The 25,112-nt window shown below is 43.2% G+C and overlaps 1 protein-coding gene across 1 annotated transcript in view; it reads right to left on the reverse strand.

Moving 5' to 3' along the window:
* The window catches only part of LOC143935105 (solute carrier family 22 member 20-like), a 31,029-nt gene extending 12,029 nt beyond the window's left edge, over window positions 1–19,000 (reverse strand). Inside the window, exons 1-7 of the mRNA XM_077458739.1 lie at window positions 18,626–19,000; window positions 16,754–16,857; window positions 12,994–13,148; window positions 8,242–8,410; window positions 8,012–8,135; window positions 7,513–7,628; window positions 2,410–2,624 (exon numbers count right to left, since the gene is read on the reverse strand). Coding sequence (XP_077314865.1) covers window positions 2,410–2,624; window positions 7,513–7,628; window positions 8,012–8,135; window positions 8,242–8,410; window positions 12,994–13,148; window positions 16,754–16,857; window positions 18,626–19,000 — 1,258 coding nt within the window. The remainder of the gene's footprint in view (window positions 1–2,409; window positions 2,625–7,512; window positions 7,629–8,011; window positions 8,136–8,241; window positions 8,411–12,993; window positions 13,149–16,753; window positions 16,858–18,625) is intronic.
* Between the last annotated feature and the right edge of the window lie 6,112 nt (window positions 19,001–25,112).

The following is a 25,112-nucleotide window of genomic DNA, read 5'->3' on the forward strand; positions in this document are numbered from 1 at the left end:
GGTAGTTAGTGGGGAAGTGACTGCTTGTAGAGTAGTGGCCAGTGATTAAGTGCACATCATTACAGTGGTGATCAGTGAAGGAGTATGAACTGGTACATTGGTGATTAGCACCAGTCCTCAGGAAGGATGTACTGGAAATGTAGCGAGTACAAAGAAGGGCAAAAAAGCTAATAAAGGGTCTGGAGTATATTAGTTATGAAGAAAGGTTGCGAACACTGAACTTATTCTCTCTGGAGAAGAGACGCTTGAGAGGGGATATGATTTCAATATACAAATACCATACTGTTGACCCCACAATAGGGATAAAACTTTTTTGGAGAAGGGAGTTTAACAAGACTCTTGGCCACTCATTAAAATTAGAAGAAATTAGGTTTAACATTAAACTACATAGAGGGTTCTTTACTGTAAGAGCGGCAAGGATGTGAAATTCCCTTCCACAAGCGGTGGTCTCAGCGGGGGGCATTGATCGTTTTCAAGAAACTATTAGGTAAGCACCTGAATGACCACAACATACAGATATTTACTATGTAATACTGACATATAATCACACTCAAGGGTTGGACTTGATGGACTTGTGTCTTTTTTTTCAACCTCACCTACTATGTAACTATGTAGTTGAGGAGTGATTTTCAGTGGAATAGTGAAAACATTGATACCGTGTTGTTCAGTGAAGAAATGCATACATTGGTACAGTCATTGGAAAAGTGTGTCTTATGCCGCATACACACGACCGGACTTTCTGGCAGACTAGGTCCGACAGTCTTCCCAACGGACTTTCAAAGGAACGGACTTGCCCACACACGAACGGACTAAGTCTGTTCAAAAGTCCATTCGTTTTGAATGACATAAGACAGGAATAAAAAAGGAAGTTCAATAGCCAGTAGCCAATAGCTTCCCTTATCATATTTGGTTAGTCGGACCAGCATACAGACGAACGGTTTTCCAGATTGGAATTGAGTCCATCGGACAGATTTGAAACATGTTATATTTCTAGGTCCGTCAGATTTTTTAAATGAAAAACAATCGAGTTAGCCCACACAGGATCGAAATGTCCGACGGACTGATTCCGTCGTCCCTAGTCTGCCGGAAAGTCCGGCGTATGTACGCGGCATATGTGGAGTAGTGGATCTTCTGTGAAGAAGTGCACATCAGTTCAGTGGCAGTCCTCGAATAAGGTGTTGTAACTACAGTAGTGGTCAGTGGAGAAGTAGGTGTCAGTGCTGTTATGGCCAGTGGAAAGGTGAATGTTGGTACAGTAGTGGTCACACTGATCAGCGGAGAAGTGCATGATGGTGTGGAGGTGGTCACTAGAGAAGTGTGTGGCTTTTGGAGCTGATTGCTGGGGATCTGTTTGTCCTATGCATTTTTAGGTGTTCTGTGAAGGTATTTACATCTATATGGCAGAATTAGGGTTTACTTATTGCTACAAAGGGTGCAAAGACTTCACAGGTTCTCAAACAGAATTGCCTATTATATTTCATGTAGCAAAACCCCATTAACATAACATGCTCAAGTTGTTTGAGGTATGGTGTACACAGGGCATTCTGTTCTACTCTGCCATAACATTATGTCATAGACGTGCGCACAGGGTGTGCCAGGTGTGCATGGACACACCCTAATCACGCTGTGCTGTGCAGATTTCCCCTGCTGCTTGGCTGCAGAATAAGGGACCGGGGAATCTTTGTCCCCAGTCCCTTTCTCTGTTTCAAAAGTGAGACATCAGACCAAAACCCCCAAATGAGGCTTCTAAAAAATTGTGAAAAAAATGGTAATAAATTATTGTAAAAAAAATAATGAAATAGTAAAAAAGTTATAATATTTAAAAATACCGTACACTACTGACACCATTTACTGCTATAAATATATATGTATATATATATATATATATATATATATATATATATATATATATATATATACATATATATATATATATATATATATATATATATATATATATATATATATATATATATATATATACACACACACACACGTGTGTGTGTGTTTGAGGTGCACACTCTAATGCAATAAGCTGTGCACACCTATGCATTATGTTTTTCTACCCTCCAGCCCACCATATATTCCAGTCTTTGGCTACTCTGTGCAACCTTGGAACTACTAGATCTCTGGTATAATCAGTTTTTGTCTACAGGTTAGCCATTGACAACAACAACTAAAAGTGATAGTTTAGGATGCAGGAGCATAGTGTTTACTAGAAAATGATGATTATCACCTTATTTTATGCTGTTTGATATTATTAATTATCGTATACAACACTGCTGCTTAATAACTTTGAAATTAAGTGCATTCACTATATTTAACTTATTTTTTTTATTTAAAAGACAAAATCCCAATATATTTTCTTTATTATTTACATCCGTGATTTACTTAATTTAGGTGGGTCACCTTGAGGCATGACGCTGTAAGATACAACCAATACTCCAGCCATGAACAGGGAAGCAAACTGCATGACTCGTCTGCCCACCAACGTCATCACCAACATCACTATGAGCTTCGCAATCATTTCTACACCCCCAAACAGCGCTTGTGCTAGGAATACACCAAGCCCAAAGTCCTTCAGATCCATGCTCAGCCCATAGTAGGCAAAGTTACTTGAAAACCTGCAGGAGAAAAACAATTTTGTTATTAGTCTCTCTATTTTGAATGTGGTACAAGCAACCCCAAATTTTTTATTTTTTTTGTATTACATACAGGTAACCCCAAAATAATATTTTTCTGCATTACCTGCAGTCAAATGTGACCTAATTAACAGTTTGTAGTGGAAGCTAAATTAAAACTGCAATATCCCTAGTGCTTATGAATATAAAGACACCAAATAGGAGTACACTATACAGATTGTAAATTATTATATGCCTAGAAATAGACATAATCTCCCAAGCTTAATAAAGAGCAGCGAAAGGTACAAAACTGTATCCCATTACCTGTGCCAGATTAAATGAATGTCAGAGTTTTACAATGCCTCATGGGATGTGTAGTTCCGCAACAGCTGGACGGCTGAGGTTTGGACATCTCTGCTCTAGTGGGATAACACTGACCTAAGTAATGTGCACATTGGGCGCTAGATGGAGATGAAAATTACTATCATACATTACACGTACATAGGTTGCACCAAATTTTTTATAAAATGACAGCTGAAAGAAGAAGTGCTTTAGGCTGGGTTCACAATTGAGCATACAGCGGCTTACGGCAAGAGACCAGTGCGTCTCTATTCACTGTTTCAGGTCTGATTTCAGCCCGAATTTTGGGCTGAATTCAGACCTGAAATGGACCAAAAGATGCACAGGACTCCTGTGCGATTTGCACCGGAGCCACTGCGGAGATGTGTGAACCGGCTCCATAGAAAGCCGGTCACAATCTCCTGCTATGCGAATTGGATGCGAGGAAACCCACATCCAATTGGTCACAGTGTGAACCCAGCCTGTAAAAGACAAGGGGATTTATTTACTAAAGCTGAAGAGTGCAAAATCAGGCTCACTTCTGCATAGAAAGCAATCATCTTTCTTCCTCAAGTTGCTCAATTATCCTCCCTAGCGGTAATCCAGAGTCTGGCTCGGGCTGGGATTTCAGTACCATAAGCGGTAACCCCTGAGCCAGACTCGGGATCGCATCGCTGGATACAGGGAGGACACAGAGAAAAGTTACTTACCTTGTCCCTTGGATACAGCGATGTCCTCCGCGCTGTGTGATCGAGCTGTCCTCCGCTCGATTCACACAGTGCCCGAGTGCCGCCGAGCTCCGCTCCCTGCGACGTTACGGTGCACGGGAGCGGAGATCGGTGCCAAATTCAAAAAAGTAAAAACACACACAGTACTGTAATCTTACAGATTACAGTACTGTATAAAAAAATTACACACCCCCTTTGTCCCTAGTGGTCTGTGCAGTACCCTGCATACAATTTTATATTATAAATACTGTTTTTTCTGCCTGGAATTTGGAGATTGTCCATAGCAACCAGAAATGTCCCTTTATGTCAAAAGTGCTTTTGGACCAACTAGAAAACAGCGATAATAAATTAGAATCACTTGCAGAATTGAGCGATAGCGATTTGTGGGGAAATTCGTCATCACAACTAAATCTAATGACGACAATTCTGCAAATGATCAAATTTCTGTGTTTTTGGATTTGATTACATTATTGAATAATTTTTATTATCATTTATTATATTATAAATTTATCATACCCGGGATGTTTGCTAGACTCTGGTTTGAACAGATTTAAGAGAGTTATTCCTAAGAATTACAGGACTACAATATAAAACGCCAAATTTCCATGCAAAATAATTGTACCGCTTTCAGCACCTAAAACCAGAACTAATCATACCACCAGGGAGGTTAAGCTTTGTAATAAAACCTGGAGCTAATTGGTTTCTATGCAGAAGTGAGCCAGATGTTGCACTCTCCAGATTTAGTAAATAAACCCCAAACTGTGAACCTGATGTCTATAGTTTATATACTTAACGTTGTTGGGTACATTACAGGAATACAGTATTTTCTTTATAGAGTCTTTTATATAAAGTTTTTGTTTCTTTGAGTTGATTAATTTTTTTAAATCTTTTGTGAACACATTTAGGAAAGCTTTATTGTAGTTTTTTTCCAGATCAAATCAATATTATTTTGATATGTTGTCAGAGGGCCCTTAAATGGCATGGGGCCCATAGGCTGGTTCCTACTCTGCCTGTAGGCAGATTGCCTACAAGTGTGGGTTTTGATATAGGAAGTGAATAAGCCTCAAGGTGTACTCAACTTTCCAACAGGAGACCGTCTTTAGGAGTGGCTGCTAGAGAAATCCCCTCCCCCCTCCCCTCTAGCATCTAATAGCTGACAGGGTTTCATTAACATGTAAGTCAATCCACATAAGAATATACATCCCATAATACTTTTCTCCCAAGGGAGACAGAAACAATAAAACAATGGGATACAGACACATCTCAAACAATCTAGTAAAAAGTATACAACAGTCTATGAGACCAAGCTCAGACAGTATCCCAGCAGTTGGAAAGGAGGAATTTATCTTCATATATTTATTGAGGGATATTGTTCAGAAATATTATTGTCCCAAGTGAAAGAGCCCCTTCATTCTTTCAACACAAACCACACATATAAGACTCTGGATAACAGGGGTAACAAGAAATGCTGAGTCCGGTGTGATTGTATGGTGAGTCTGGTAAGTGCAGACCCGACTGGGATTCTCGGTCACCATGTGCCCCTAATAGAAACAGGGTCACTTAAACATACTAGGGGCTGGAGGATCTGGACAAGGAGTTTCCAGAGCTCTCTAGGGTAAACTGGGTTCCACAAACCCCCCGCCCAAAGTGACTCCCATCACAGGGCTCCTTTGCTGGGACCACACACCTGGTATGGAGACCCCATGTACAGGAGAGTGGGGGAGTTATGTAAGAGCATGCATAAGGTCCACGCTAGGTGCTCTGTGGGACCCCATACTTCCATTGGGAGTGAGGGGCAAAGGTACGCTGGACTGGTAGAGAGGACACAGGCTCAGCAGTGTCCCTCCTAAATGAAACATACAACAAGAGGAAGGTGTGTAGTGACATGGGACAGCACTTTTACAGTGAATGGCTCATCTATAAGCCAGTGTTCTGCAATAATGTTTGACTTTCACAAGAATGCAGCCCTGTCTGTTCATGGGCTTTGATAAATGCATGCACTGTAAAAGGTACCCCTGCGTGTAGAGAGCCTCGTATATCATGTCATATCGCAATATATGACATCAGTCATATCGCAAATGGAGTGATGTGTGACACCACCATCCCAGGAGGCAGTTTCCAAGATCTCTCACATGCACATACATGCCGTGTTGTCTGTGCCGTTATGTCACCCTAGGCTAGGGTTTAGCAAGAAAAAAAAAGTTTTTACTTTTCAAATATATTTTTTTTTTGGTATGTGTAAAAGGGAGGGTGGAGGAAATAATGCACACTAGATTAAACTGTATGTAAACCCCAACAATGAACATCTCTTATTTTCTCCCTTTTGGCCTGTTAAATGCACCATTTTGTAAGTGCTTGGTTTTATCTGCTCAATAACTGCAAAAAAATTACAGTGATCCTACAGGCTGAAGGAGTTTTACCTTCATGCATTCTATGCATAAAGGTAAAAAAAACCTTAGTTTGCTGCCCCCCCAGTTATATTTACCTGAGCCCGATTTCAATCCATCAATGTGCATGAGAGCAGATGCTCTCCTGGCTCTCTGACTCCTCATTGACTCAGAGATAGAAGTGTGAGCCATTGACTGCCACTGCTGTCACTCACGGAGGGTGAGCATGGAGCAGGGCCGGGCCCCACCCTGTGTATCTTATGGACACATGAAACAGGGGTCTGGGGTGATTGAATACTCAGCACGGGGGAGGAGTCAGGAGCACCAGTGGGAGACCCAAGAAGAGGAGAGGGCTGCTCTGTGGAAAGTTATTAACCTCTCTGGCGGTAACCCCGAGCCAGACTCGGGATCGCATCGCTGGATACAGGGAGAGTTACTTACCTTGTCCCCTGGATCCAGCGATGTCCTCCGCGCTGTGTGATCGAGCTGTCCTCCGGTCGATTCACACAGTGCTTGAGTGCTGCCGAGCTCCGTTCCCTGCGACGTTACGGCGCATGGGAGAGGAGATCGGCGCCAAATTCAAAAAAGTAAAAACACACAAAACACACACAGTACTGTAATCTTAGAGATTACAGTACTGTATAAAAAAATTACACACCCCCTTTGTCCCCAGTAGTCTGTCCAGTGCCCTGCATGCACTTTTATATTATAAATACTGTTTTTTCTGCCTGGAATTTGGAAATTGTCCATAGCAACCAAAAAGTGTCCCTTTATGTCAAAAGTGATTTTAGACCAACTAGAAAACAGTGATAATAAATTATAATCACATGCAGAATTGAGCGATAGCGATTTGTGGGGAAATTCGTCATCAAACACTAAATCTAATGACAGCGACAATTCTGCAAATGAGCAAATTTCAGTGTTTTTGGATTTGATTACATTATTGAATCATTTTTATTATTATTTATTATCATTATTTATTATATTATAAACTTTATCATACCCGGGATGTCTGCTAGACTCTGGTTTGAACAGATTTAAGAGAGTTATTCCTAAGAATTGCAGGCCTACAATATAAAACGCCAAATTTCCATGCAAAATAATTGTACCGCTTTCAGCACCTAAAATCAGAACTAATCATACCGCCAGGGAGGTTAAACAAAGCAGGTAAGTAAAACATGTTTGTTCATTTTTTTAAATAAAATGTTTACTTTTAGTATCACTTTAATTTTGATCATGTCAGACATGTAAAGCTGTCCTGTTTCCTGTACACACTGTCTAATTAGCTCTCCTTGTTCTTATTTAATAACAGAATGCAAATAGCAATGTTGCACAAGATCAATCAGATCAATGAAAATATTTCATGCTTGGTTTCTTAAGGTTACTGCACTTTTGATTTTACCCAATGTAAAAAGCTTGCATACATGTAAGACTTACCAAACTATAATGAGACTCAGGGACATGCGCCTCATAGTCGGAGTACGGACAAGGTCAAACACTGAGTTTGATGTCCTTATTATCAGGATGTCTTTCTGCATCTCAGAGCACAGTATCTATCAGAAGAACAAGTGCATTGATTATGAAGATTGGCTGAAAACAATGTCTAGAATGTCTAAGCATACAAGTGGATCAACATTTACCCTTTGATGGTAGATTATCATGCCAAGGTAAGTGGACCGACTTCTAGACTATAAAGATATCCTATTTTCACAATGACAGAAGCTGACAAGCTGCAATACAGTTTATACTACTGTTATCATTATCATGGTGATTATTATTATTACAGCTACTTATTGTAGAGAAACAGATAGCATAGAGCCTGCCCATTAATGGAACTTGATGTTAGACAATCCATTCATGTCCTTGGTCAGGATTCAGTTCCGTAAGTATCTAGTATCCAGATTTTCCTGTTAACTAAAGTACCTACTTTACTTACCTGTACAGTTAATTTTTCACCTTCCTTTTTTTTCCCATTAACAATGGCAACTTTTCGAAGGTGATTCAAAGCTTTTTCTGGCTCATCCCGGAGAATTAGCCATCGTGCAGATTCTGGTAACCACCTAAATGGAAAATATGGAGATTGTGGTGGGTAGTATAATACTTTAATTTACTGTGAACATTATCTGCCAGTTTTCAATCCGGTAAAGATAACAAGTGAGGTCTTACCAGGAATAGATGAAGAAGATACAAAATGGAGCTGAGACAGCAAACTGAAGCAATCTCCAGTCTCTGATCTTGTACGCAATAGCAGACAGAACCAATTGTCCAAAAGAGTATGAGAAACCAAAGAAGTTTCCAGCCAGTGTGCGGCCATCTTTGGGCATCCATTCTAGTACTTGGGGAAAAATTAGACGAGTTAGTCCACTCACAGTCCTAGAACATTGGAGGACATATTTCACATCCCACAATTTATTTGAGCAGTTTTTTTTCAGGGGATGTATAGAAAACTACCATTTAAAGGGTTGGTCCACTTAAAATTATATCAGTTTTTGGTAGTTTCTGAAGTTTCTTATAAATCTCTGGATAGCTATTGGTGAGATATGTATTCCTGGTTCTGTACACATGCTGTGGCCATTGTGAGGTGGTTGTCTCATATAAAGGAGGCCAAAAGGGGTAATGAAGAATGCAAACGATGGACAAAAACTCTTATGCGAACAGGAACAGGGTTGGGAATTATGGCAGAGAAATTAATGGAACAAGCATTCAAAGCATGTTTACATTTAGCTGGCATAACTACATGTACCTGTCCTGATATCAGCCTCCTTTAATCCTCTGTAAAGCAGCAGTTGTAATGTGTTTAATAATGTTTTGGAGTTTAGCTTTAATATACATTAAAGCTCTTAGATAATTAGAAATGACTTTTTATTCAAGTAGATTGAGCAACTGGTGAATTCATGTGTAGCATCCTCCTCTAGTTATTCTGCTAGGTTAAATTTAGTTTTTGGCTCTATTGTAGTGAGTGGAGCAGTAACTGATTGTTTTCTTCCATTAAGGGTTTCCTGAACTTAGAATTTGATTCTTTTCACCTTCCTCTGAAAGAAGTTTGCAAAGTATAGGGCATCGGAGATCCAAATTATCAGTGTGCATATTCATTATGCCCTAACTCAGTTTCTGGAAGGAGGCAACCAGAAGGTGGCTGGAGAGGTGAAAATGTTTAGGAAGCCTATCTAGAGTGTTCTTTCCTCATCGAGGAGGGTTCCAGTCCTCCTGGGGCTGCTGTCCCTAGCAGAAGAAACATGGGGCAAGAGACTGCAGTTTGAACTTGAGGGCCTGGAAACAGATTGCTAAAGGAATATACTTGCTGGGGGACACTGTCTTTAAGTCCTGGTCTGGAGAAGATTCTTGTTATCTTACTCACTGAGGATCTACCTATGGATGCTGGGTGGCACACAGCTCTTGAGACACTGTGAGTCAGGCCCGGACTGGCCATAGGGCAGACTGGGCATTTGCCCGGTGGGCCGGTGGCCGCTGGGCTGCATATACATGCAGCCCAGCGGCCCCCGGCCCACCGGGCACATGCAGAGTCGGCCGCGGGTTCTGACATGCAGGACCGGTGTACTAACACCGGCCGCTGATGTTCCGCCAGTGGTGTACTAAGTGGGGGGCGGGCCGCCAGTGACAGGCTCTTTGAGAGCTGTAGTTGCTCTTTGCAGTGGGGGGTGGGTGTGTGCTAGCCTTCGGAGCCGCACTTGAGTGACACACGTAAGCACACGGGGGGCAGAACCCACAACGATTCCCCTTCTCTCTGGCACGGTGGAAGTGGCTCTGATCAGTCTCAGTTCGGCTGTCTCCCACAGCCGAGCAGAGTGAAGACGCCTTCCCATACCCCTCCTCCTTTATGTCTACACGGGGGGGGACTCGACATGCAGTCCTGTGCTGATCTCAGGACCTGAGACTCAGGTACATTATGGGTCTGAAGGGGAGGTCTGTAATGTAGGGGGGTTCTGTATTGTAGGGGGTTCTGTATTGTAGGGCATTCTGTAGTGTGGGGGGGTCTGTAATGTAGGTGGTCTGTATTGTAGGGGGGTTCTGTAGTGTAGGGGGGTCTGTAATGTAGGGGGATTCTGTATTGTAGGGGGATTCTGTATTGTAAGGGGGCTCTGTAGTGTAGGGGGTTCTGTAGTGTAGGGGGGTCTGTAATGTAGGGGGGTTCTGTATTGTAGGGGGGTTCTGTAGTGTAGGGGGGTCTGTAATGTAGGGGGGGTTCTGTAGTATAAGGGGGTCTGTAATGTAGGGGGGTTCTGTAATGTAGCGGGGGGTTCTGTATTGTAGGGGGGTTCTGTAGTGTAGGGGGGTCTGTAATGTAGGGGGGGTTCTGTAGTGTAGGGGGTCTATAATGTAGGGGGGTTCTGTAGTGTAGGGGGGTCTGTAATGTAGGGGGGGTTCTGTAGTGTAGGGGGGTCTATAATGTAGGGGGGGTTCTGTAGTGTAGGGGGGCTTGTAATGTAAGGGGTTCTGTATTGTAGGGGGGTCTGTAATGTAGGGGGGTCTGTATTGTAGGGGGGTTCTGTATTGTAGGGGGTTCTGTAGTATAGGGGGGTCTGTATTGTAGGGGGGTCTGTATTGTAGGGGGGTTCTGTAGTGTAGGGTGGTCTGTATTGTAGGGGGGTTCTGTAGTGTAGGGGGGTCTGTAATGTAGGGGGACTCTGTATTGTAGGGGGCTCTGTAGTGTAGGGGGTTCTGTAGTGTAGGGGGGTCTGTAATGTAGGGGGGTTCTGTATTGTAGGGGGGGTTCTGTAGTGTAGCGGGGGTTCTGTAGTGTAGGGGGTCTGTAATGTAGGGGGGGGGTTCAGTAGTGTAGGGGGGTCTGTAATGTAGGGGGGTTCTGTAATGTAGGGGGGTCTGTATTGTAGGGGGGTTCTGTAATGTAGGGGGGTTCTGTAGTGTAGGGGGGTTCTGTAATGTAGGGGGGTTCTGTAGTGTAGGGGGGTCTATAAGGTAGGGGGGCTCTGTAGTGTAGGGGGGTGTGTAATGTAGGGGGGGTTCCGTAGTGTAGGGGGTCTATAATATAGGGGGGTTCTGTATTGTAGGGGGTCTGTAATGTAGGGGTTCTGTAATGTAGGGGGGTCTGTATTGTAGGGAGTCTGTAATGTAGGGGGTGTTCTGTATTGTAGGGGGGAGTCTGTAATGTAGGGGGTTCTGTAGTGTAGGGGGTCCGTAATGTAGGGGGAGTTCTGTATTGTAGGGGGGTCTGTATTGTAGGGGGCGTTCTGTAGTGTGGGGGTCTGTAATGTAGGGGGTCTGTATTGTAGGGGTTCTGTAGTGTAGGGGGGTCTGTAATGTAGGGGGTTCTGTATTGTAGGGGGTTCTGTAGTGTATGGGGTCTGTAATGTAGGGGGAGTTCTGTATTGTAGGGGGGTCTGTATTGTAGGGGGCGTTCTGTAGTGTAGGGGGTCTGTAATGTAGGGGGGTTCTGTATTGTAGGGGGGGTTCTGTAATGTAGGGGGGAGTATGTAATGTAGGGGGGTTCTGTTGTATAGGGGGGTCTGTAATGTAGGGGGGTCTGTATTGTAGGGGGTCTGTATTGTAGGGGGGTTCTGTATTGCAGGGGGTTCTGTAGTGTAGGGGGGGTCTGTAATGTAGGGGGGTTCTGTAGTGTAGCGGGGTCTGTAATGTAGGGGGTTCTGTATTGTAGGGGGGTCTGTATTGTATGGTGCGTTCTGTAGTGTAGGGGGTCTGTAATGAAGGGGGGTTCTGTATTGTAGTGGAGTTGTGTATTGTAGGGGGTTCTGTAATGTAGGGGGGTTCTGTAATGTAGGGGGAGTTTGTAATGTAGGGGGGTTCTGTTTTTTAGGGGGTTCTGTATTGTAGGGGGGTCTGTAATGTAGGGGGGTCTGTAATGTAGGGGGGTCTGTATTGTAAGGGGCGTTCTGTAGTGTAGGGGGGTCTGTAATGTAGGGGGTTCTCTATTGTAGAGGGTTCTGTAGTGTAGGGTGGTCTGTATTGTAGGGGGGTTCTGTAATGTAGGGGGGTTCTGTAGTGTAGGGGGTTCTGTATTGTAGGGGGGGCTGTAATGTAGGAGGGGGTCTGTAATGTAGGGGGTGTCTGTAATGTAGGGGGGTTCTGTATTGTAGGGGGGTTCTGTATTGTAGGGGGGTCTGTATTGTAGGAGGGTCTGTAATGTAGGGGGGGGGTTCTGTATTGTACGGAGGGAGTCTGCACCGTAGGGGGGTCTGTGTAACATGCAGGGGGTCCAGAACTGGAGGTTCAGGGTGCTGTGTAATGTAAAGGGATCCAGAGGTTCAGGGTGCTGTGTATTGTAAAGGGGTCCATAGGTGCAGGGCGCCATGTAATGTAAAGGGGTCCAGAGGTGCAACCCCACATCCCATCATCAACCGCCCCCATGAAGCTCCGCTGCCCCCCCCCCCCCCGAGCTGCTCAGTCTAAAATGCCCGGGCCTATTTTTTGTCCCAGTCCGGGGCTGCTGTGAGTAAAGACCTTACTGTGGACTACTAGTTGTTCAAGTACCAGGAGGCAACTGAGTGCCAGAGATTGCTATATGGACTGCTACTGTAGGGTTGTAGATATACTGGCCATTCCTTGTTACGTTCAGAAAAGCCGCTATTGGAAGTATTAGAGAGAAGATTTTCCTCCTATTGTTGCTACTAATCAGTATGGAGTATCCTTTGACCCTAAACCCCTCCCCCGTTGCTGTGCTTCAGCAATAAATACTGAAAAGTCATCCCCTAGACTGAGCCTGCATTGTCAGTGTGTGTGTGACTGAGCTTACATGACTGGCAGCCTCTGTACTGTTATGGGAGACCTGGGTACATATTTAGCGTAGGGTAAGTGATACCCATGTATGCTAAAGACATCCAAGCCTGTTGGTCATTTTTGCTTAACACATCTTTATAAACCTAAACTACCATATGTGTAATGGTTCTGAACAAAAGCTGTGTAATAAGTGCATGCACTTACTTAAAGAGATGCTATTGACAGAGATAGCAGAGGAAGCCACACCACATAGGAAGCGGAATGCACAGTAGGCATCGAAGGTTGGCAGAAATGCAGCACAAGTGCCAGCTACACCCATTTGCAAGTATGACCACGTCAGGATCTCCATGCGGCCTACCCTGGGATTAGAGAAATACATTATCATGGCAAACCCTTTATTAGTACTGAAAAATAGGATTATGTTTAAAATAAATAGACAGCTTTGTCACCAAGAGTTATTAATATCTGATGACTGTCACTCTTTAATCAAGGATTTAGAACCATCAGATATGGAAATGTCTCCCCTCATTTACAAATGTGTCTTCTCCCTTTTCCAGTTCAGGACATTCATAGTGAACAAATTATTTCCTTTCTGGCCTGTGTGAACTGTTTCAGTATACAGAGAGGGCATTATTATGTCTTGTCTATAGAGCATCTGCTTGTTACAAGAATTGATTAAACGTTTACTTCATAAGGGTATAGTATCACCTTTAGCTAAACTACAGGGTTGATTTTAATATTTTTCTACTGAGCAATTCAAGCACTCGATGGTAATCATTTTATCTGTAATACACCAATATCAAGATACATGCATAATTCAGTCAGTGACTGATCTTTGTAATATAAGACCTTTCTACAATTATGCATGTTTGTATTAAGCAAACATGCAGGCTTATTCCTATTAAGAGTGGAGAGGGAGCACTGTGGAAACAAACCCATCATTCAGGGATACAATAACAATTAACTCTTGCTGAGAAAGATCCACCTTGCTCAATTGCCTTTTTCCCAAAAGATAGCCGTGCAGGGGATGTTAATAAAGGCCTACAACATTATGAATGTTCCCCAATCCAACCCTAAATGGCTAGAGCTGTATGTATGGTGCATTGTGGTGTGTTACCACACACTAATGCGCATTGCATTAAAGAAACTCTTGCATTTTCAATGGGCTGCCAATGTACAACACAGTTAAACTTGGACATGGGCGTTGCTAGTGCAAGAAATTCTGGGCATGTGCCCAACATCCAGCCGCAATCCTGGGTCTCAAGCCTGAGATTTGCCAACATTTTTTTTTGTTTTCTTCATGGCACTACAATTCCTGTGGCATTTGCACTACAGTGCCACTTCTGTCAGCCAGACAGCTGCAGTTCTATGGACACATGGCACAGCTGAGGGGTGGACTTCAACTCACTGTAAACAGCACCTGAGGTCTCTATTGCAACAGGTTATTGAATTTGGGGAATGGGGTCTGTATTGATGGGGAAGGAGGCAGTCTGTACTGGGAAATAATTCTGTACTGGAAAGGGGCTGGGTGAGGCTTTGTTCTCAGGGGGTAGTCTGTACGAGGGAAGTCTGTACTGAGGGGTGTTCTAGGAGTAGGGGTCCTTGATGAATGGGAAGTTTAAAGCTCTGGAGGGGTGGGGGGTAATCTGTCCTGAGGGGAAATTGGAGCCGTTGGAGGATAGCTGTACTGTGGGGGTTATGGGCCTGCAGGGTTTTTATTAGGAGGAGGAAGTCATTTTTGGTTGTACTCTGTATACTGGCCTGTATGTTACACTCTCCTGACCCATGTACTCTGTGTGTTATGTACTCCTGACCCCTACTCTCAATATGTATGCCTGACCCTTGAACTCTGTGCGTTATGCACTTGTCAACCCCATACTCTGTGCATCATGTACTCCTGGCCCCTGCACTGCACTCTGCAATTTGGTTCTACTCTGTACATTGGCCTGTGTTTGACACTCCCCTGACCCCTGCACTCTGTATGGTATGCACTCCTGACCTCTGCATCCTGCAAATTACACACTCTCGGCCTGTTAACTCAATGCTATAGGCACTCCTGAGACTTGCACTCTGCATTACATACTCCTGACCCCAGCTTCTCTGCATTACGTACGTCTGATCCATGCTCTCTATGCGTTATTCACTCCAAACTCCTGCATGCTGTGCATTTTACATTCACATGAACTTTGTATGCACTTCTGACCCCTGCACCCGGTGTCTTACATATAGGAACTATGTTGTACATATCATACTCCTGACCACTGTACTCTGTATGCTGGGATTTATATGACTCCCGAACACTACATACAATTTATTACTGAAAGTGGTTCCAAAGGCAGAAGGTTTATTTACCTTACCATTCTCTGCATTATGGTAAAAAATCTGTGTGCAGCCTCCCTTATACTTACCTAAGCCCCATCTCAATCCAGCTACTCTCGCACTGTTTCCTGTTGCTGCCAATAACAGCCAGTGAGGAGGGAGTGTGGTTAGGGCCAATCCCCACTCTGTGGGGTTGATTTACTAAAGGCAACTAGACTTTGCAAAGTTGCACTCTGTAAGTGCAATTGCTCCAGAGCTTAGTAAATGAGGTAAGGCTTCACTTTACAAAGAATACCCAATCACGTGCAAGGAAAAAAAAAAACAGCATTTTTGCTTGCACATGGTTGGATGATGAAAGTCAGCAGAGCATTTGCTCATTTACTAAGCTCTGAAGCAACTGCTTTTACAGAGTGCAATGGCAAAGTGCACAGTCGATTTGTCTTTAGTAAATCAACCACATAGGGTAACATTGAGCTGCTTCTGCAGGAAAAACACAAAACTCCGGTAGAAACAGCAATTTTTACTACAGTGTGCATGGACTCATAGGGGTTGATTTACTAAAGGCAAATAGACTGTGCACTTTGTGGAACTCTGCAAGAGCAGTTGCACAAGAGCTTAGTTAATAAGGCAAAACTTCAATTTGCAAAAAATACCCAATCACGTGCAAGGAAAATAAAAAACTGCTTTTTTGCTTGCACATGATTGGATGATGGAATTCAGCTGAACTTTTGCTCATTTACTAAGCTCTGGAGCAACTGCACTTCAGAGAGCAAATGCACTGTACAACGTGCACAGTCTATTTGCCTTTTGTAAATCAACCCCTGTGTGTCAACGGAACAAGTCGCTTTCTATGGGGGCACTCGTGGTGGTGGGGGGGGGGGGGGCAGGAGTGATGGCGGGGGACCTGGGAAGAGGATCAGGGTTGTAAGTAAATATAACATGTTTGTTATTTTTTTTATTACATTTTTAAAATCACTTGAAGTTCTTTTTTAAGATTTTTTTCAGGTTTTATTTAACTATGCCCCTTTAATCCCTCCCACTGTGTAATTTGGTTACACTTACCCGTTCTTCTCATATGGTGCATTTGGGTGACTATCACAAGAAAACATTGCAACTCTGATTCCACTTTATTGTGCATTACGGCAATGAACAATTTATCATGTGTTACTGCAACACTAAGGTGTGAAGCCAGCATTAGACTTTACATGAGCCATATTGTTTTTGTAAATAATTGCGTAGTACATAGAATGACTACTTATCCAATATGTAGGTACAATTGTCTTTATCTGAACTTCTTTCCATAATACAATTTACAGTTAGTAAGTGGTTAGGACATCTACATAAAGCAACCTAATACAGGGCACAATTTCATTCTAGGCATAATTTAAATTTAACTTTAATTACTGTCCTCCCTTGAACTTTTGGTTCAACTATTTGTTATAGTGTTCAAAGGCTGATATGAAAATTATATCACAACCAGTGCCAAAATATTTTTAATTTTCTTTACTATCAGAGTCTACAGAACTTAAGCAATTGATTTAACACTATTGAGCTTGGTTATAGAACAAGGTGATTTGTGGCACTATAACCACACAGTCTACATGAGCATGCGGTGTCATACTTGTTGTCATGTGACATTACTTACTTGTCAGCAAGGCTGCCAAAGACTAGAGCTCCCAGAAGCACGCCTGTCATGTAGATGGAACGTGCTATCTGTCTCAGCGAGCTATGGTTACAAACTAGATTCCACTGCAAGAAAAAAAGTATTTTAGAGGATTTTCTCTTTATAGCAAAATACTGTACATCCACCACATATTGTGAAATGTGAGAGTTGGAAAAAAACTTTGAAAAAGAAAACAGAAATGTGTGTACCAGCAAATTCATGAAGATCAATTAAAACTCTTTGGCACAACAGAAAGTAAGGTTATTTTACAAAGTTCATTATAATGTTATACAATCAGTAGTCTCAAGTATTTTAACAGGAACTAAACAGAAAAAAATGTATTGGTGCATTGAACTGCTATTATTTTGAATGGCATCCCACTCACTGTAACAGTAGTGGCAAACACAATAGTGAGCAATGCGCCAATACTGCAGCACACCAATAACCCACATACTGCATTGTGGTGTGCTGCATTAAAAAAGTGTCTGGTCCAATGTTTGGGCTGTTTCTATGCTGTTCATCATGGGTGAGCTGCCTTATTGCAACACATAGTAATGCGCAACATAATTGACCTTATCATGCATGCTTTAATGCACCGCAGTGGCCCAGGAAAAACGTGAGAGGGCACTAAGAGAACAAAAACAGTTTCTAAATGATTGCTTTTGATTACAGTACTTTGAACTTAGTTCTTTGCCAGAAGAATAATCTACGTATTAAGGCAAAAATCAATCCACAAAACACAAAAAACTCACAGAAACCAGACATCCATTGTTCTGGCTACTGCAAAAGGCACATAAACAGAGTTCATTTTTTATTATATTTGATGATTCTATTATTTCCTGCGATACATGATTATTATGGTTTTCACCAACATACTGTATACTTATGCATATCACACACCATATCTTATACTTTAATCTGTTCGCATGGTTTATTTTTCCTACACAGTAATCATAATTCATCTACTATCCCGTTTGCAGCAAGGCACCCTTGTTCTTTTAAAATCACTAATTTCTTTCAGATTTAATTACCAGTAATCCTCTACATTTATTCCAATTAGTCACACTTACTTATACTGTACAGAATCTTTACTCTTCCTCCTTACATTGAATCAGAGTCAGATAACAATGTGTTAGATTGATGGCTATTTGCTGTATTTCTCTGGGCTACAATGAAAAATGTGTACCAGCATCCCTTGACTGTTATTGCTAATACCTACCATACCACAAAAAATACATCATTGTCCTCGTACATCATTCTTACACAATATCGCATATTAACTTAGGATAATGGAGAGCAAAGGGGTAGCAAACCTAGCAACCCCATTAGGGCCCAAAGACCTGACTGAAGATATTATTTATTGCTGCAAATGACGTGTCTTCATGATGTGTTTACTGGCTATAGGACATTTTTGTGTTCTTAAATGTTGTTATACCATGTAAGATATTTGTATTCACAAGTGTTATTAAAAATGAGTGGCGTGGGCTTTTTCACATTTGATATTAGGGCATAGAGAGCTTAGTCATTCTCTGACTCATGCATTGAAATTCAGTTGTATCCTTAAATCTTTAATCCTTGTAAGAGCCGGGTCAGTCCAATTCATTGGGCCTCATGGTGATTTCTACCTCTGCTACCCTACTGCCTTAAAAAGAGGTAGACTATAGAATTGTGGTCATCATCATCCTCTTTTACTGCTTTGTACTGTATGGGTTGTACCACAAGAAAGCTAAACAAGTTAGTTCACACTTCCTTTGCTATGTCAAATTCTGCCCTAGGCTTCCTCCTCTTAAAATACAGATATACCTTTCTAAGAAGCAGATCTTAAATGTTCGGGCTACAAAACAGGTTTCATACCTCAGTAACAATTGTAGAGGAAAATACACTTCTGTCATAGGTCCATCCATCCTTGCAAAATTCAGTGCCTTTTTCTTCCCACTGATGTGCTGTTGCGTTGAGCAGAAATCCTTCGACAATTTGGTACCGGGCACACCTCTGTGGCTTTTTGTTCTTGTCCAGTGGGATGTACAACTTGAAAAGCCGTGTCTCATCATGGCTGTTCATAACTCTGGAAGAGGGAAGTTTGCAGTAGTGGTCAGGCACAGCTCCAGTGAAGTTCTGTAGAAGGTTATGGCAAGATAACAAGGCCACAGGTACCAAAAGAAGAATAGTATGCAATATTTGAAAGCACCCAACTCCACCAATAGACACCAGGATATCATTAAAAGCCATGGAAATTATTTCACTCAAAGCTTTTTACAATGTACAATGGTATGAAATATGTAGGTCCTTTTCAACAGAGCTGTATACAGATGTGGATGCGGAGCTGCGTAATTTGAAATGATGCTTGTGAAATTGCTTTTATCATATACGTTCTTCCTACCCCCCCCCCCCTCCCCCCATGTATACACACACACCTCCTCGCATCATGTTCTGCACCTTTTTTTTTTTTTTTTTGTACCTATCTATGAAATATCAGCTTGCAGCTTTGGCCACTCTCCATGTTACAATTCTGAGAATGTCACTCTTCCTTTCTTTAAAACATATTGTCCCAGAGCATGATGAAATGACAGCTCTTGGATCCAAGGAACAAAGAGTTAAGTCAAAATGTTACTGGCTGTTTTACAAAAGGAAGAATGTAGATGTCATTATAAAACTGCCAAAACTAAGAATCTAGTGGATGACTGGTTTTTTGGCGCATGAATATTAACTCTACATCATCAAGTGCAGAAAAGAACAAAGTGAAGGTTTTCCCCAAATGGTTTATGTAGAAGGTTTATAGGGCTCCAGGGACATCTTAAAATGTATCTAACACCAAATCATTTTGCACTAGGACAGAACTAAATGGAAAAGCCAACAGTTAACTCTGGAACAGGAATAGAGGGTACATTTTCCAATGGGGATGCCTGTTTCTGGTGACAACTGTCTAAAAGGGAATTTCTGCTCCAAAAAAAAATACTCCTCAGCTTCAACAATGATGCACCGCAGTCCACCCTTGCAATTGCACTATCTGTCATACTAACCAGAGGTGCCTGGAGCAGAATGTAAGAGAAGCTACCTGTAACACCCCTTCCTTGTTATTGTGGTCAAGTCCCTCAGCCATGACGGTAACCAGACTCTGACCACTCCACTCTTGTTTTGTCACCAGATTACCACACATTCCTTGCAACATAATTTTGGCTGGATACTGCTTACTTACTAAGTGCCCAGCCCTGCCAATACAAATTGTTTACTGGCTGCCCTGACTTACTACTACATACTGCTCACCACCCTACCACTACAAAGTGCCCTGTTACTACATAGTGCTGAATGACTGCCCTGCCACTGCATACTGCTCACTGTCTGCCCTGTCATTGCATGCTGACCTGTCCTGCCACTACATACTGTTTACTGCCATGCCAATACATACCATTCACTGCCCCGCCCTGCCACTATATACTGCTCACTGCCTTTTTGCATGGCCCTGGGCATTGACCTTTGTATGTACTGCTCTGCACTGACATTACATACTGTATCCACCAGAAGTCAGACCAAGTGGGGGAAGATGAGAGGGGTCCTGTCAGGTAGGCAGAGGGGCTCATGATTTCTAAACTCAGTCCTGGTTAACTACTTCAGCCCCGGAAGATTTGCCTGCTTAATAATCAGGCCATTTTTTGTGTTATGACACTGCATCGTTTTAACTGACAATTGCGTGGTCATGCAATGCTGTACCCAAACAAAACCGACATCCTATTATTCCCACAAATAGAGCTTATTTTTGGTGGTATTTGATCACCTCTGCGGTTTTTATTTTTTGCACTATAAACAAAAAAACACAATATTTTGTACTTTTTGCTATAAACAAACTATTCTATTGGCAAGAAACTTTCTGTTACTACAGACAAACCTTGTGTCACAACTAAAACAAGCATCTCCAGTTACAGTGCCTTGTGAAAGTATTCGGCCCCCTTGAACTTTTCAACCTTTTACCACATTTCAGGCTTCAAACATAAAGATATAAAAATTTTATTTTTTGTGAAGAATCACCAACAAGTGGGACACAATTGTGAAGTGGAACGAAATCTATTGGATTTTTGAAACTTTTTTAACTAATAAAAAAATGAAAAGTGGGGCGTGCAAAATTATTCAGCCCCCTTGCGTTAATACTTTGTAGAGCCACCTTTTGCTGCGATTACAGCTGCAAGTCGCTTGGGGCATGTCTCTATCAGTTTTGCACATCAAGAGACTGAAATTCTTGCCCATTCTTCCTTGCAAAACAGCTCGAGCTCAGTGAGGTTGGATGGAGAGTGTTTGTGAACAGCAGTTTTCAGCTCTTTCCACAGATTCTCGATTGGATTCAGGTCTGGACTTTGACTTGGCCATTCTAACACCTGGATACGTTTATTTGTGAACCATTCCTTTGTAGATTTTGCTGTATGTTTGGGATCATTGTCTTGTTGGAAGATAAATCTCCGTCCCAGTTTCAGGTCTTTTGCAGACTCCAACAGGTTTTCATCCAGAATGGTCCTGTATTTGGCTGCATCCATCTTCCCCTCAATTTTAACCATCTTCCCTGTCCCTGCTAAAGAAAAGCAGGCCCAAACCATGATGCTGCCACCACCATGTTTGACAGTGGGGATGGTGTGTTGAGGGGGATGAGCTGTATTGCTTTTATGCCAAACATATCGTTTTGCATTGTGGACAAAAAGTTCGATTTTGGTTTCATCTGACCAGAGCACCTTCTTCCACATGTTTGGTGTGTCTCCCAGGTGGCTTGTGGCAAACTTTAGACGAGACTTTTTATGGATATCTTTTTGAGAAATGGCTTTCTTCTTGCCACTCTTCCATAAAGGCCAGATTTGTGCAGTGTACGACTGATTGTTGTCCTATGGACAGACTCTCTCACCTCAGCTGTAGTTCTCTGCAGTTCATCCAGAGTGATTATGGGCCTCTTGGCTGCATCTCTGATCAGTCTTCTCCTTGTCTGAGCTGAAAGTTTAGAGGGACGGCCAGGTCTTGGTAGATTTGCAGTGGTCTGATACTCCTTCCATTTCAAAATGTTCGCTTGCACAGTGCTCCTTGGGATGTTTAAAGCTTGGGAAATCTTTTTGTATCCAAATCCGGCTTTAAACTTCTCCACAACAGTATTTCGGACCTGCCTGGTGTGTTCCTTGGTCTTCATGATGCTCTCTGCGCTTTCAACAGAACCCTGAGACTATCACTATCACATTTATACAGAGACTTGATTACACACAGGTGGATTCTATTTATCACCATCAGTCATTTAGGACAACATTGGATCATTCAGAGATCCTCGCTGAACTTCTGGAGTGAGTTTGCTGCACTGAAAGTAAAGGGGCCGAATAATTTTGCACGCACCACTTTTCAGTTTTTTATTTGCTAAAAAAGTTTAAAATATCCAATAGATTTCGTTCCACTTCACAATTGTGTCCCACTTGTTGGTGATTCTTCACAAAAATTTAAATTTTATATCTTTATGTTTGAAGCCTGAAATGTGGCAAAAGGTTGAAAAGTTCAAGGGGGCTGAATACTTTCGCAAGGCACTGTACCTCTGCTCCCACCAGGGATACCCTTCAGGCAAGGGATGGTCTTCTTTGGAAGGGGGACAGAGTTTTTGTTCCGGAAGGAATTCAGAAGCCGTTGTTGGGTTTCTGCCATGATCATCCTTTAGCAGGGCACTTCGGGATTCACAAGACAACAGAACTGGTGCAACGCACATTCTGGTGGCCTAATCTGCAAAAAGACTGTAAAAACTACGTAAGTGCATGCACCACCTGTATCCAATATAAAAGCACCCGAAACAAGGCCTGGGGCTTGCTCAGACCTCAGCCTGTGCCTGACAAGCCTTGGCCCATGATTTCTACATCCTGGAGGTCAGGGGCGGACTGAACATTTGGCCACTCGGGCATTGCCCGAGGGCCCCGGGCAACTAGGGGGCCCCATCAGGGTTGCCAGCCTCAGTAAAACCAGGGACAGTATGTAAAAATCTGTGTTTTTTTTACATCTGTCTCTGAAATTTCCCTTTCCGACATCCTTTTGGTATAACAATCCCAAGATTTTAGCTGCCCCACCTCTCCAGTATTTTCTCAACCAATAGAAACATGTCTGTGTATACTGTGTGATTGTATACTGTGTGTGTGTGTGTTTGTGTATACTGTGTGCCCCCATAATCTCTGATTGCCTGGGGGCCCCATAATCTCCTATTGCCCGGGGGCCCCATGAGTTGTCAGTCCTCCCCTGCTGGAGGTAGATGCTTCTGAGAGTGCTGTCAGAGGGGTTCTGTCCCAACACCAAGGTCTCAAGAATCTGATTCACCCGGTAGCCTTTTTCTCTCAGAAGCTCACCCCTGCTGAGAGAAACTACAATGTCGGGGACCGTGAGCTTCTTGCCACCCTTGAGGAATGGAGGTATTTGCTAGAGGGAGCAGCACATCCAATATTGATATACACAGATCATAAGAACCTCGAGTATTTAAGGATGCTAAACGGCTGAAACCTCGCCAGGCCCGTTGGGCAGTTTTCTTCTTGAGGTTGCTATTCCATATAACAACAATGTCTGGGGAATGCCCACAAAAAAAACAAAGCCTACTTACCACCAGCGCGCAGACAACCAAATTAACCTAACAGTATGCGTTAAAAATAGGGGTTTAGTACGCACGCATTTGCAAATGAATGCGTGAGCCACAGAGCCATGTCAAGGCACCCTGGTATCTGTTGTCCTAACACTAAAATATAGTCCCTGCAGTGAAGGCACATACATTCTGATGGATAGATGAGAGCAGGTGGACTGAAGGGGAGCCACCCCTCCTTAAAGGTACAGGAGCACACCAAACACCCAGCGAGAGCACAATGGCAGCAAAGGTGTTGGTGCGCTGCTGGACCAATACAAACACACACGTGATAACAAAAACTTGCCACCACCCTCATCTATAGCTGGCTATCCCATATAACCTACAGACCTGGGTCTAAGAATGACTTAATAACAATAACAAAGTAGAGCAGTGGGTGGCATGATGGGCTCCGACAGACAGTGACCTGACAGTAAGATGACTGGTTCTTGATGCTGCCAGAGCTCCAATCAATCAACAGATTATGGGCCTGAAGCCATGGTAGGCCCAGGATGATAGGAAACAGCGGTGAGGAAATTGCGTCTAGACGTAAAGGTTCCTTGTGATTGGTAAGGGTCGTAGTCAGCAATGGAGGGGTCTCCTTCGTCACCAGTCCAGACTTAACACAGGAGCCGTTGGCCAGAAATCCAGTAAGCCCTTGCTTCTTGGGTAGGAGAAGAATGTGTTGTTGATTTGCGAATGCCAAATTGATGAAGCAACTGCATGCCCCAGAGTCCACAATTGCTGTTGTAGACACGCTTCTTCCTGGAAGCTGGAAAGTGATAGGGAGCGCCAGATGAGCAGAAGTTGCAGCCAGGACCGCCTGGGTAACTGAGGAGGCGGTGAGACATCTTTTAGCTGGGAAAATGAGAGTGACGGGCGGATCAAGCCAAGTCGTGTGGATGTCTCTGTTACCAGTTCAGAGGAAGACAACTTAACAGGTCTTGGCTGGGCACGAACTTGAACTTTAGGCATCATCCACACAGGCTGAGATGGACCCGTTGACTTTTATCTCCTGCGTTCTCAAAGACAAAGGTTGATCTAGATGGATAAGGAAATTAAGTCCTCCAGTGAACTCGGCACCCCTACACGAGCCAACTCATCCTTCAGGACCTCCGCTAACTCTAGGTGGAACTGATGTTGCAATGCTGCGTTGTTTCAACCTGTGTCTGCACTCCAGCATCTGAAGTCCGTAACATAGTCCTCGACCACTCGGCAGCCTTGCTGGAGTGCATTGAGAGAGGACACAGCAGTAGCAGTCCGTTGGGGGTCCTCATACAATCGAGCCTGGAAGAAGGAGGACATGGTATCAAGTTGTGCGTCCTTTACTTCCAACAGAAGATGAGACCAGGTTTGGGGTTCACCCTGGAGCAAGGATATGATGAACCCCATCTTGGTAGTCTCGGCAGAGAAAGTCTGTGGTTGAAGTGAAAAATAGAGCTGACAGGTGTTGCGGAATGCTCTAAATCTGGAGCAGCCTCCAGAGAACCTTACGGGACAAGGCACTCGTGGCTCAGGAGATGTCATCACTGTGGGGCCAGTACTGGACACTGTCTGGGTTGACACAATTGCAGAAGATGCAGCTGCAGGAGTGGCAGGAGGAGGCAGAACCTGCACACGTTCCTCGAGTTGAATAAACTTCTCCTGCTGGGTCTTGTTTACTTGTGTCAGGCCTGCGATGCTCTGGCAGACTCCAGGTATGAGAGAGGTTCCTCCTGCAGGCTCAGTCATGGCTGC

Source organism: Lithobates pipiens, unplaced genomic scaffold (genome assembly GCF_037356315.1).
Source record: "Lithobates pipiens isolate NorthernLeopardFrog02 unplaced genomic scaffold, aLitPip1_a1.2 Scaffold_10, whole genome shotgun sequence".
NCBI classification, from domain to species: Eukaryota; Metazoa; Chordata; class Amphibia; order Anura; family Ranidae; genus Lithobates; species Lithobates pipiens.